We start from the raw sequence: 14,944 nt of genomic DNA on the forward strand, positions 1-14,944 counted from the left end.
GCACTATTTTTTCCAAACCTGTGATAAATAAGTAATATATATATATTTACTTGTTCATTTATTTGCTAATTTATTTATGTCAGTGATGGGCTAAAAATCCAAGAAAAAGTGTAGCCAGACCAGTAGTCTATTCTGTCACCCCTCAGTTGTAAGTAGACATCCTGTCAGCCAATTTAACTTATAATAGTCTTTATTTGTGATTTTATGAGTGTCCATGATTCAACAACTTTGTGCACTGGTTCAATTCTGAAGTAAGTATAAATATGGAATAAGTTAATACATGTAGCAACTGCTGGCAAATCTATGTGTTGCTGTATCTGTGTTTCATCTGTGCGTATTTTTGTTAGTGGTTTCAGGGGGGCCATGAAATAAAAACAAGAAGTCTTAGGGGGGGGGGGGCAGATAATTTATACCAGTTTTTGTAGGGGTGGCCACCAATAAAAATCCCTTGCTTCATTAGAAATCCTCCGGCCTCCCCCTGGAAATTAAAAATGTACACTCCCTAATATCATATTTGGATATAATAAATATGGATATATTCTATACTGAATAATTGAACTGTACTAGTGTTATGAATGACATACAAATATCAGGAATGACCTATACTTTTAGGTGTGGCATAGATACGTCCTAGCAATCTTGACAAAGTAGATGGTGTTTCAAAAGACAAGTTGATATTTGATTTAAGTGTTTGCTTTGACACTTTAACTGTTTACTGTACCATTGTCGTTGTGACAGAAATAAGCTATAAGCTCTAATTGTAGATTACATTATGTATTTATATCGACCAGTGTCGCCCGGCGTTACTCAAATTACAAGACTTAGTTCTATTGAACGTCTTATTAACATAGAGGTGACATCCCAGGACAACTGACATCCTTTCTCACATCTTAGTATGTTGTAGAATGTCACTCTTCCTAGATATTGTTGAGTACCTCTAGATCTACTATATAATTCCCCAGACTGATAATTAAGACGGAGTCGTGTCACAACAGTCGAGATACGACGGTTAAGTGTCTTGGATGCGTTAACACTGAGGCATTGGTCAGTTTCTCCGGCATGGGTGGGGGAGGAGTCAGGTTCACCCCTGCCCCCCCCCCCCACCTTTTAATTCTAAAACATAATACCTTCCCCTCAATATACCAAATTTACATGACAGGTAATGGTATTTGATCGTGATTCAAGAGTGGACTACTTGACTATGCCTCGCAAATACTTTATAAGATAGCATCATATACTAATTTATCGACTGCACAGGGTAATTATATTTTTTAAAAAAGCATCTTGACAGTAAAAGTAGGGTAAAAGCTTGAGATTTTAATATTTACACCTCTAATTGGGGTCATGGGAGGTTTTGTGACACTTAAAGCCATTTTTAGGCTATTCAGACCCTTTGTTTTCTCCGGAACTGTCATATTTTGATGCTCAAGAACTAATACGAAATAACAGGCGATACTAAAGTTTTGATACAACACTCATATTGGGGTATCAGTTTTGAGAGCACTAAATATTTTCGATCACAAAGTTACCGTGTGTAACAACACTTTTGCCAGCGTTTTCGCTACGGCAAAGTACGCGGAAATGTCACAAAATCACTTTAAGGGACCGGACAGAATTTACGGCAGGGGGGGGGCCTGGGGAGAAATTGGGGGGCCAAGAAAAAAATGGGAGGCTTGAAGGGGGGCCATGAAAATTGTCATGGTTTGAAAGGGAGGCCGCGAAATATTTTGTCATTGATAAAAATTAATATGTTAGAAAATTTAGCATTGCATGAGATAGCACTTGATATCGCCTTTAATATTGAATGTCTACACTTCCATTTATGTATTAAAATGGAAGTGTGTACGTTTGTATGTACCTATTTAGTGAAGCATAAAAACACTACTCAAGATTAATTTGATACACCCTGAATTACTCTTATATACTCCAAGTTGTTCACACACACACACACACACACACACACACACACACACACACACACACACACACACTTACACACACACATATGTATACATACATACATACATACATACATACATACATACATACATACATACATACATACATACATACATTTTAGCACTGTGGAAACAGGTTCAGTGTGTAATTACCATCAAGGATACATATGTATATATATATATATATATATATATATATATATATATATATATATATATATATATATATATATATATATATATATATATATATATATATATATATATATATATATATATATGGTAATATACTACCATAGGACCTGTAATTTATGTGATTAAAATGTGACCTTTTGGTGAAAAATACAAAAACGTCTGGCCAGATTAATTTAGATAGGTGTTTTATTTCTTTCCTTGACACTATTCTTGAGTTTCACTCTCAGACTCACTAGAGTCTGAAGATGTGAGGCAAGACTTGTCTTTCTTTCTTTCTATCTAAAACCAGTGACATTAAACTATTTCCCTCCTCAGCATCATCAAATGCATCTATCTGTACTAAATATTGTAAAGCATTTAGATGTCTTCGTGGTGTTAAGTGTTTTTTCATCAGTGACTTTGCACTAACTTTGTCAACGCTGTCTGGATATTGATTTTCAGAACTGGTGTGACATTGTTGGTTCATTTGATAGGTTGCGTAGCTATAAAGTATTTAAAACAGATTTAACCCTAGAGTCGTATCTTACGATTGAGATGAAACCTATCTTTCGTTTAACTTTATTAAAGTTCAGAGTTTCTGCTCACAGTCTTATGATTGAAAAGGGCAGACATTTGGGGATCCAACACAAAGATAGGTTATGTCCAGTGTGCCTGGATAGCATTGAAGATGAGAAACACTTTATATTTATTTGTCCTCTTTATGAAGAACTCAGAGAAAAGTATATTCCCGCAATCTATATAGACAAAGCATTATCTGATTATAAATTTTTGAGGTTTATGAACAATCAAAATCCTACTGTTATAAGAAACTGTGCAAGATATTTATTTTATGCTTTCGAAAAAAGATCACTATATTTACAAGACGTTGAATAAGAACAAAAAATGTTCTTAATTGTCGTATTATATTCTTTGAATCTCCCATATTATGTTTTGTATTATATACTAGCTGTACCTTTGACCTTAGACGTTATCTTGATTTCTCTTTTTTCGACACTGTACATTGGGCCAGTGGCCAAAGTACTCATTGATTAATAAACATTATTATTATTATTATTACACTAACTTTGGTAGTTGCCTTCTGGCCGTATTTTCCTACAACCTTATCCACAAGTTTCTCACTAAAAACAGTTAACAACAGTCTTTTTGCTTGATTTATTGTTCTTTTCTCTTTCCTTCTTCTTACTTTTATTTTATTTTCCTTCTTTCTCCTTGTCTTCCTGTATCGTTCGCTAACAACAACTTCATTCTGTGGGAATCTTCTTGCAATGATGTCACTTGTATGAGAAACATCATTTTGTTTGGCTTTCAGTAAACCAAGCCAATGTTTCAGAGTATCAAGTTTACTTGTTATATATTTGTTTTCACTACCAGCTCACTGTGATTGTCATCAAACAGTTCCCTTCTCCTGTTTTCTAAAAGATCATGTAGTTCTTCTAGTCTAAGACTTTTATGTGAATTCTGAAGATCTTGTAGCACCTTTGTGACTCTGGTAACATCCTTCACATTCAGATCAACAAGCAGTGTAACGTATCTGTTCACAAATTCACTATCTATCATTTCGATTTGTTTTCCTAATTCTGAATTTCTTTGCACTTTCGTGAAGTCACAAATGGCTTACATTTACATGTGTATTGGTAATGCATTTGGTGTAGGAAAGTGAAAGCTATATTTGTCAGACCTCAGTGTGCATAAAATCCTTAGTTTGCTAGCACTTCATGACATCACAAATGTCTGACATTAGATAGTTATTGTGTTATGAGTATAAATAGATATTTGAATACACTATGTAGGTGATGTGATGTCCTTAGATACTCCCCACAAATGTCCCCACTACAGTTTTTCACAAATCACGCATGTGAATTTGTGTTTACCCTGTGTCTGTGTTTCTGTGTATGTATCAGTGAATGACAGTTAAAACCACCACATCAAATGCCTTAGTATTAAGTGATGACTACTTATGGTGTCTGGTTGGGAAATAAACAAGATTATACCACAAGTGTATGATTACATGTATGGTCAAAATGTTTTATTTTGTTTTGTTTTCTAAAAAACTTCCTCTACAACTACTAAGTTGTTTGGGCTGAATATAATACTAGTACCAAAAGAAATATTACAGTTGTGCTACAGTAACAAAAAAAATTGTACTCTTTTTAGTTATTGTAGGGGGCAGGATATTGTGCACTTTTTTTCTCTTTTCTTTCTTTTTTTTTTTTTTTTTGGGGGGGGGGCATGAAATCTTTATACTTTTGAAAGGGGGGGCTGTGAAATTTTAGTCGCAGTGGATGGGGGGGGCAGGAAAAAAACCAAGTCAGAGATAATTTCTCCCCAGCGCCCCCCCCCCCTGCCGTAAATTCTGTCCGGTCCCTAATGTCATTTCGTTGTTATTTAAATCTCCAAATATCTTACTGATGGTTTTGTCTCAGTACTCAGTTCGAACTAGATTATATTTTTCGTGAAATCTGGGCGTTTTATGAACGAAAATTTGGAACGTATTTTGAGTAATGATGTGTCTCCGCTATCGGACAGTACATAATTATTTCTGTCTTTAGGGACCGGTCAGTTTCTTCGGCTGGGGGGGGGCGGTGGATTGGTAGGGGGGGTGTCACCCTGTTTTTGAAATTGGCAGTAGGGGGGGTCATGCTGTTTTCAGAATTGTGGATAGGGGGGTCATTGTGTTTTAGATTGTGATGGAAGAAAAAAATCCTTTCTACAATGGCATATAGCCTTGTCTGAAATGTGGTACATGTCAATATTTGTTCTTGTCCCTGTTTCTTACATGAATTCTTTAATATTACTTATTAGTTCAAACATAACTATACATATACATATACATGTATTACCTAGCTACCACACTAGTTACAGAACATGTCATGTAAATGCTTGGCTGTTTCACAATCAATGCTTCACTTATATTGCAGTTTGGGGCAAAAGTGAACTTGTGACTTGAAGGTTTCGTAATGGCAATTTTCATAGATAGTTTATAAATGAAGTTAATCTAAATTGTTCTACTCGTCATGTTATTGACACTACAAATCACCACATCTCATCAGATTCCAGTTTCTATTATACACTAGGTATGACCACCTAAAGTTCTCTAACATACCGGTGACTTTATTATACATATATTAATGCCCCTATACTAATGTTACATGGCTATTTTATGTGATATAGGAAACTCATTTAAAACGTACATTTAGGTTAGCTTTTCGAAGCTTGGAAATATTACCTCAAAGGTTATGAATAACCTAAACATTGCCTTAGTATCTCAAGCACAAAACTCCATATCTGCCAGGGGGAAAACCCCAAGGACTTCCTCACCCCCAGAGGTCACTCATGCATTCAACCAACAATCAGATGCACCAACAACCTTTTTACTGTAATAATGGTATTAAACTTTTCTTAAATATTTTCACCCTATTCTAATTTGAGATGATATTGTCTTTTCAAGATGTGAAATGTTTGCCAAGATAGTCTAAAATTGCCTTAAACTCCAAATCTCCCCTACCAATGATACTACCATTAGACCCCCTAGGACCCCCCCCCCCATGAGGTGTACACATCCCAGTCTCAAGATCTCTCCCCTACCTCTTACTGTCAAGATCCTATCAAACTATATTTCAAAAATATTTCAACCTTATGTAGTTGCTTTTTACATGTTGGTGCTGTCTTGTAAAGCTTGGAAATGACTTTCTAAAAATGTCTGAATAGTCTCAAAATTGACTTTGCAGAGTTAAAAACCTCCTGGGCTTCAAGTGGGAGACCCCCTAGGACCCCCCATGACAGCTGTACATATTCCCTTCTCAAGCTTTCCCCCCTACCTTTCACTGTCAAGATGCTATTAAACTCCTTTTCAAATATATTTACCCTGTGTAGTCAATAATTATAATTACGATAGTGCTAACTCGGGATCTTATAAAGTAGATGCAAGACAGTCAAGCAGTCCACACTGAGTCACGATCAAAAACTACCTGTCACTCATGCGAATATCATATATGGGGGGGGGGGGTCATCATGTTTTAGAATTAAGTGATGGGGGGTCAGCCTGTTTTGGGTTTTACAGATAGGGGGGGTCAGTGACTTTTTGTCGGCCCGATTTAAGAATCCACCGCCCCCCCCCCCAGGCTGGAGAAACTGACCGGTCCCTTAAACCCCGCTGAAAAAGACCCCAAGGAAAATGCCAGCAATGATGGGTTTACTTTTTTGCAGTATTTTTCCAATAGTAATCGTCGAATAACGTGAACCCGTCAGAAAATTGTGATAGCACACACACACACACACACACACACACACACACACACACACACACACACACACACACACACACACACACGCGCGCGCGCGCGCGCGCATACACGCATACATACATACATACATACATACATACATACATCCATCCAGGGTGTACTGATTGATGCCATGATAGTCTGTAGCGTAGTCTCGCTTAACCAGACTCTCGCCGTTGAGGGCATTCGCATCCCAGCAAAGAGTATGATAAGCTTGCGGTCCATTGTAACCAACATGTCCGCTGTCCGAAAAAATAGGACAATGTTATGAATGTTTATTTTCATCAACTCTGTGTATATATTGAACAGAAATCATGACAGTAACATTATGGATAGCATCTTTGTTGGAGATTAATCAACATACTCTAGTGAATGTCATGTTTTTTTGGACAAGGGCATCTTGATTACAATGGAAGGGATGCTTTTTTTGTTAGAGGTTCTGTAACAGGACTGTACATAACAGGGTTGATTTGCTGATGTAAGACTCATGTAAGTTGAAATATAAGTTACATTATAAGACAAAGAACCCCAGTAACTGAAAGTTAGCCTTTTGATGTCAAATTTTGTCTTCCTCTTATAATTCCAGATTGGCCCGTCGGTTGTTCTACATCATGAATGATGAGATGCTAGCTAAATACGTTGCATCATCTGACAACGGATTTGCGATGTCAGACTTTTGTCTAAAAACAGTACAGACTAGTTCAAGAACAGCGAAAAGAAAGTCATCATTATTAACAAAATTTCGTCAGAAATTTCACGCAAGAGATAAAGCTAAAGATTCAGCGTCATCAGATGAAGCTAACAACATTAGTAGCCTAAAAGACAACCAACCGAGATATTTTGGGATAAGAAATTCCAGTAAGACACACAGGAAAGTTGAAGTTGGCTGGATAGACTATGACTTTGAAATCCAATCGTACAAGCAGGTCCGCAGTAAAAAAGGTGGCGGGACAAGATTTGTGTCTGTAAAAAAGACGTCTAAAAAGGCTGACCTCATAAAGCTTGGTAAGGAGTACTTCTTCCCTAATGGTATGTCTACAAGAGGAGCTTCCGAATATGAAGTTGTTGATCTCAAAGATATAGAGCAAAATACTGTTGATGACGAAAGCACTGTTGGCTATATGTATGAAAGGACTGGTTTTAAAATACTAAGGTTTTATTGTCTACAAAGAAAAAAACTGTTTCTAGCAATGAGCACACAGCAGCGGCAGGAGAGACCCTACCAACTTCAAGTGTGCGAGATTTCATCACAGTTTTCATTGGTTTTAAGTTTAGTGTGTTTGTCGTTTAGATCAGTGTTTTTCCAAAGATCTGTTACATAGAATTGTGCATACTTGTTTATGACAGCAACAAAGTCAGGATATAATTGTGATTTTCAACTTGTATAATTACAAAATTGTCAATGTTGTGATTGTACAAAATCATTGTTCCAGAAAAGTGATGACAAAATTGATGAAGAGAAGATCTGGTAATGTACTACCATATATCGGTAGTTGATAATAAAAACCAACACGTTGTTCTATGCTTAGTCTTTTACCTTGTTCAGTGCCTACTTTGAATAATGTGGCCATGGCCATCTGAAGCACACCTTGCATATTTTAAAAAGGAAAGCATCTCCAGGATATAGTGACATTTTGCTAAAGTGTAGAATCGAATGATGCAATAGCTCATAGCAAAGGCAAAGTACAAATGGACAAGATTATAAGATCAACTTGATGTTACCTGGAAATTACAAGTAAGTGTAGGTGTTGTAAAATCTTGAAATGGCTGTCCTCAACCTGTACCACGCCTGTGTTTTCTGGAGGTTTTTTTTTTACCCATTTATTAAAGTGTGGGGTTTTTTTTGGTTTTTTAAGTGATCACCAAAGTAGTTGGCAGATACTGGGTGGGTGGCTGCTTTATTGGTATATAATGCATTGGTATGAGAGAAATCAAGTTCTTGTGCCTTCAAAGGGTATCTTTGGCCATTGCATCCTGGGAGTCAGCAATTCTAATGTATTCAGTGGTTGGTTGCATACTAAATATTCATGGTTGCCATTGTTTATATGGGGTGCAGCATATCTCTAATATATTTCTTCTGACTCCCATGATGCAATAGCCCATAGCAAGAATACTCTTAAAATACACAAGCTGAACACTTGATGTTTCTGTGAGATCACAAGTAATGGTAAGTGACGACTCACTGTAATAAGCTTTTTGGTATTTTCTGAAACTAGTTCAGTTGATTTCTAAATAAATAAAGATCATTTGTACATTGTGTTATAAAAACTTTGTGAAATGTGTTAAATGTAATTATAAATGGAGGCCATGCTTTGACATGAGTGTACTTTATAGCACAACTCAACACTGAAATAATTCAGTACCATTATCTTATAAAATGTGTCTGTGAGGGATGTGTGTGTATGTGTTGTGTGTAAACAAGATAGTATGTCGTGCTCACAAGATAGTATGTCGTGCGCACGAGATAGTATGTCGTGCTCACAAGATAGTATGTCGTGCGCACGAGATTATTTTTTATTTTTTATTTTACAAAATGTCCCTTTAATAATACTGGCTTTTCATACTGTGATATTACAACGAAACAAAAACATTTACTGCAATATGTGAATGGAATGACATTTTGAGCGTACGTGCCTGTAATAACTTTAAAATAATTAGGTTTGGAAATCTGCCAACATATACCACATATTTGGATCGTTTGATATACATGTAAGCTTACGCACTGGCATTAATTTGTGCATGGGATCCACATCCACTATTTCTCGTGAGACTTCACAGTTTTCGTGATTTTATTTTTTTTCTCGAATACATAAAACAATGTTTAGAGTCGGCAGTGAAAAAAGTAGGAGGCGTCGAGTAACAGGCATTAAACAATTTTTTAGGGCTTATCAACATTTTGTTTTGGCCTATACAATAGTTTATACTGTGATATTCCAATGAAACAAAAACATTTACTGCAATATGTGAATGGGGTAACATTTTGAGCGTACGTGCCTGTAATAACTTTAAAATAATAAGGTTTGGAAATCTGCCAACATATACCACATATTTGGATCGTTTGATATAAGCTTATCCACTGGCATTAATTTGTGCATAGACGTGTCAGTGACTGAACTGATCACAGGTAGGTGAGAATTTGTTGAAGTTTGGTCCATTTCTCATAAAGACGTTTCTACAGTTAATTATGCTATATGTGATTGTATAATATCAAATCACTGGTCAATATTCAAAACTTAAATATTCAACAAGATACAAACTAGTCACTGTAATTAGATATAATGTTTGAATTTAAAGTTACAAAACCCATAGGAATTAGTATCCGACAGAAATATCCATGTAATCAAGTTAATTGTTAAATTAGCAACGAAATTATTTTTAGAAAATGATATGTGTCTGTTACAAGTACTACTTTACATGTTGGTTAGCAGAGTTTTTTGTTCTTACATGTGTGTACATTTTGTACAATGTCATTACTACCACAGCAATAATATGAACAAGATAATGGACGGTTTAAAAGAAGAAAAGTTGGTACTAGCTTGGAGACCAAGCTACCGGTACTGTTACACAACGTCCTGACTTTATTAATATACGAATGTGAACACATGTTTTCACAGACTTTTTTCATCGACGTGAAAACCATTTTGATACAATTTTAGATATTTAGTGAATGTCTGTATCGGGGCGGAGCACGTAGGTAGAGCCAGGGGAATGATATAGAATCTCCCTTGTATAACACAAAACATATTTCAGTCTATCTGTCTGTCGGTCGGTCGATTAGGAGACTATGTTTTAAACGTTTTAATAAAGGTTGAACGTAATTTTTTCATTTCTAGGTTGTTATTGGGAGTACTTAGTTCATTTACATATCTTGCTCGACAACAGAGATTACATAAAGCCGTTCGTCGTTCAAAATTGGACAGAATGGTAAGGTATAACCGCCGAAGGGTATTAGGAATATTTATTCTACTATTGGTTGGGTGTGGATTTAAATTTGGTTACGAGTTTCCTTCTATTGGCCGTGCAAAGGAACTGTCACGGGAAACTGTTCGTCACGGGTTCACATTTATTGGCCGTGCAAATGAAGTACCACAGGTAGCTGATGAAACAGATGCAAAAATGTTGCATCGTTCCAATGTGACATCACTGATTACTGTCAATACAGGTAACTACATCAATGTAACTACCAAAGCTAAATCAATCCACAACCGACATGGGTTCGTAAACGCTCAATTTCTCAACCTAGCATTTCTCAATATAACAAAGAGCTGGATATGTAATGTTGAGTGTCTTGGAATACTTTCATCGACTCTGTTCATAGTAAATGATATTGAAACTCATCAGCAACTAACAAGTTGGAATCCACAACTAAACGTAGTTCTTGAATCGTTCGGTACGTCTGGTTCTATGAGGTTTGGACAAGCCCAATACTACAGACATGGATTGTTCCGAGCTAAAGTTGTCAACGAACTCCTGAAACATGGAATGTCAGTTTTTAAGACCGAAGCTGATGCTGTATGGTTTGGCAACCCCATCGACTATTTTCAACGATATAGTAATGTCGATTTGATCATGATGCATGGTGGGCGGTATTCCAAAATGGAACCGTCTTATATGTTAAGCGGTGGTTTTATTTATCTGAATGTAACATCAAAGACGAAGTTTATTTGGAAAGAATTCATAGAAGAACTCGGAAAAGCACTGGATCTTTATGCTGATGTCGATCAGGAAAAGAAGCTCGGTGCGTCCTCAAACGACCAATACATACTCTCCAAAGTCATTGAGCGACACCCGGTACACGTGCAATGGTTACCAATCGATCATTACGTTAGCGGGATTTGGTACAAGGATAAAGATGTTCAGAACCAAACTCACCCTGTAGTAATTCAGAATAATTACATCATTGGAAACGATAAAAAGGAAAAACGTGCAAAGGAATGGGGTCACTGGTTTTTATCAGATGATAACAATACGTGTATCCCATGTCCATAAATCTGACATTACATGGCAATATAATTACTTAGCCCATAGACTAAATTCAAAAGAATAAGGATGTATAAGTCGTTATTCAGAGGTCCATGCTTCCACAGCGATCATCAGACGACTGATAAAATTGGGATTGTCAAGGTTGATAAATAGACTTAAATGTTTGTGTATATATTGCGTAAGAAGGTGGTCAGACTAAACTATTCATTGTGGAGGTTTACTTCTATAGTTGGCGAGAGAGTATTTACTTTGATGGCGACATATTGAGACTAAGGGAGCCTTCAGTATTTACAGGGGGCGGAGGAATCGGGAGGGGTCACATTTTACAAACCTGTTCTTAGGGAAGGGTCATATTTTGCATTGCAATATTTGGGGGAGGGTCATATTTTACAATCCGTAGTTTTGTGACAAATTGAATATTCAATTATTGTCAATTTGTTTTGTGTGTTTTGAGATGTAAACGTTAGATGAGCACTCAACAAGTACTTTATATGCCAAAATACAAAAATAAAAATACACATATTGTAAGAAATTATTTAATAAACGATGCATTTTGTTGAGTGTATCATCTCACCTTATCAGTCACACTGTCCGTGAATTTTGTAGTTAGAATATGATGGTGGTGGTGGTGGTGGTGGTGGTGGTGGTGGTGGCGGTGGCGGTGGCGGCGGTGGTGGTGGTGGTGGTGGCGGTGGCGGTGGCGGTGGCGGTGGCGGCGGCGGCGGCGGCGGCGGCGGTAGTGGTGGTAGTGGTGGTGGTGGTGGCGGTGGTGGTGGTGGTGATGATGATGATGATGATGATGATGATGATGATGATGATGATTTAGTTTTGAATGTCATAGGGAACACGGACAGTGATACATGTACTGACTCAAGTAGTAACAGTGAGTCAGATTAGAGTGACACTGATAATGGCAATACTGAAGGTGAAGGCCCTTCCTTCTCCGTCTCGGTGTGATAATTTACATTGTTCCGATGCAAAGGGTGATACAGAGTGGATATAATACAAATCGATACATTGAGAGTACAGAGTGGATATAATATAAATGGAGATAGTGAGAGTACAGAGTGGATATAATACAAATGGACATAGTGAGAGTACAGAGTGGATATAATATAAATGGACATAGTGAGAGTACAGAGTGGATATAATATAAATGGAGATAGTGAGAGTACAGAGTGGATATAATACAGATGGAGATAGTGAGAGTACAGAGTGGATACAATATAAATGGAGATAGTGAGAGTACAGAGTGGATATAATATAAATGGAGATAGTGAGAGTACAGAGTGAATATAATATAAATGGAGATAGTGAGAGTACAGAGTGGATATAATATAAATGGAGATAGTGAGAGTACAGAGTGGATATAATATAAATGGGGGTAGTGAGAGTACAGAGAAAGCTTTCATCGCCAGGACTACGGCAATAATATGAATTTTAAGTATTGGATAGGCTTTGAATTCAGTCAATAATGGTGTACAATTCATTCAATTCAGACCTGTTTTTCGATGAAATCGGCGGCGAAAGCACTGTGTAATAATTACCGTCATATTCTTTGAGATAAATAAGGATAACTTCAATACAAACTAATAATCCATTCCGACGAGATTACAGACATCAAAAGGGATGCCAAACAGAAAAGAAAGTGTACCTGCAAATTGTACATGAAAGATGACCGTACAAATTATGCAATGACGTCACAAGCAAACTAGACGTCAAAGCTTACCATCAACCCGCACTTTATGACACCTTTTTCAAAATTGATTGAAATATTTAGTCTGCAAAGTAATGAAAGGTGACCGAGCAAATTATGTAATGACGTCACATGCAAACTTGACGTCAAAGCTTACCATCAACCCGCACTTTATGACACCTTTTCAAAATTGATTGAAATCTTTTGTCTGCAAAATAATTTTGTTTGTGGTCTGTTGCAATCGTTGTTAAAACTCTGAATATATTTAAACAACTGTTCAGTGTGGGCTCTGATATGAAACAAGATGGCATCAAAGAATGGACCAAGGAAACCAACAATTCCACTTGAAATTCACTCTGACTTTGCAGTGCCAGTGTGTTTATACAACAATTTTCCTTTGCTGGGCCTGACTAACCGGAAAGTCATCGACAAAGTTCTCGACGTTGAGCTTAGGGATGATGACGTGTTTATTGTTGGTTATCCCAAATCAGGAACGAATTGGTTACAGGTACTATTAACTGACATCTGTAACAGTTGGGGAACGCTGCAAGGAGGGAATCATAGGCGAGTACCTTTACTAGAGGTGCCCACTAGAGCAGAGTTGGCTGGAATGGATCAGTTCGTGACTGCTCAGTCACCAAGGCTCGTAAAGAGCCACCTTCCCTATCATTTGTTTCCAAGGCAACGTCTTGGTAGTGGATGCAAAGTTATCTATATTGCCAGAAATCCGAAAGATCTGTGTGTTTCGTACTTTCACATGCTGAAAGGTTTTCGGTTCTTGACGGATGCAGACTGGAACGATCACTTCATTCGGTTTCTGAAGGGCAAGATGTGGTACGGTAATTGGTTGGATCACGTGACTGGTTGGCTAAATCATGTGCAGGATGATAACGTGCTTGTCGTTTACTACGAGAATCTGAAGAAGGATTTGGCGGCAGGCATTAGGCAACTAGCAGATTTTATCGGTCATCCACTTACTGGAAGCGACAGTGAACGTCTAGCGGAGTCAGGACAATTTAATAACATGAAGAAAACGGCCAACACGCAAGTCAACATAGGCCAACACTTTGATCACAAATCGTCACCGTTTTTTCGTAAAGGCATTGTCGGAGACTGGAAGAATATCTTCACCGTAACTCAGAATGACATGTTCGAAAATATTTTAGTCAGTAAGATGAAAGCAAAAGATCTGGAGATGGTTTACGATATGTAGTTGGGTGTCACCAATGTGTTTTATTTTCTTTACGACAATCATCAAATACCCGTTTCTTTCATACGAAAGTATACAACCCTTCAAATTAAAAGTTTAGTTTTTTATGTAATGGGTTTTATTGTCAACTTTGAGTGGATTTAGCAATTAACTTGGTTTCATGTTGAAATATTGTAATATTAATCACATTCACTATTAAGTTAACCCGTTTACACACACATTAAAATTTCATCTCTGTAACAGGTCCTTGCCGACCCTGTAACATTCACAAGGTCTATGTCAGTGAAGACGGTAAAAGGTTGTAACAGAACTGTTGCTACATACCTGTCAACAGAGATGTGGCTGCAGTACTGTATATATTGCTGTTGGTACAGATTTGATACATTGATGTGTACGCAGGCACAGTCTGCATATTTTCTACGCGTGCAATACATGTTTGTGTACATAACTGTACACATGGATGTGCGTACAGGTGTGCCACAGGCCTGATTTCCAAATTCCAATCATGTTATATGTTTGTACATGCATGTAAAACATTACTACAATCAAAAACAAGTTAATTGTCTGTGGTATAACCTCTTCGCGAGATATTCTTAGAAATCACCCACCCTTGTATTAT

The 14,944-nt window shown here is 37.1% G+C and overlaps 1 protein-coding gene across 1 annotated transcript; it reads left to right on the plus strand.

Annotated features, from left to right (window-relative positions):
- The first annotated feature begins 13,419 nt into the window (after positions 1 to 13,419).
- On the plus strand, positions 13,420 to 14,328 carry LOC144436469 (sulfotransferase 1C4-like). The gene has a single exon (XM_078125267.1). It carries the CDS (start codon positions 13,420 to 13,422, stop codon positions 14,326 to 14,328), a length of 909 nt encoding a protein of 302 aa, XP_077981393.1.
- The last annotated feature ends 616 nt before the right edge of the window (positions 14,329 to 14,944 follow it).

The sequence above is a fragment of the Glandiceps talaboti genome, chromosome 6, assembly GCF_964340395.1.
Source record: "Glandiceps talaboti chromosome 6, keGlaTala1.1, whole genome shotgun sequence".
Classification (NCBI taxonomy): domain Eukaryota; kingdom Metazoa; phylum Hemichordata; class Enteropneusta; family Spengelidae; genus Glandiceps; species Glandiceps talaboti.

Bases quoted from the DNA above. Each gene is read 5' to 3' on its own strand.
- LOC144436469 (XM_078125267.1), top strand. From the start codon at position 13,420: ATGGCATCAAAGAATGGACCAAGGAAACCAACAATTCCACTTGAAATT.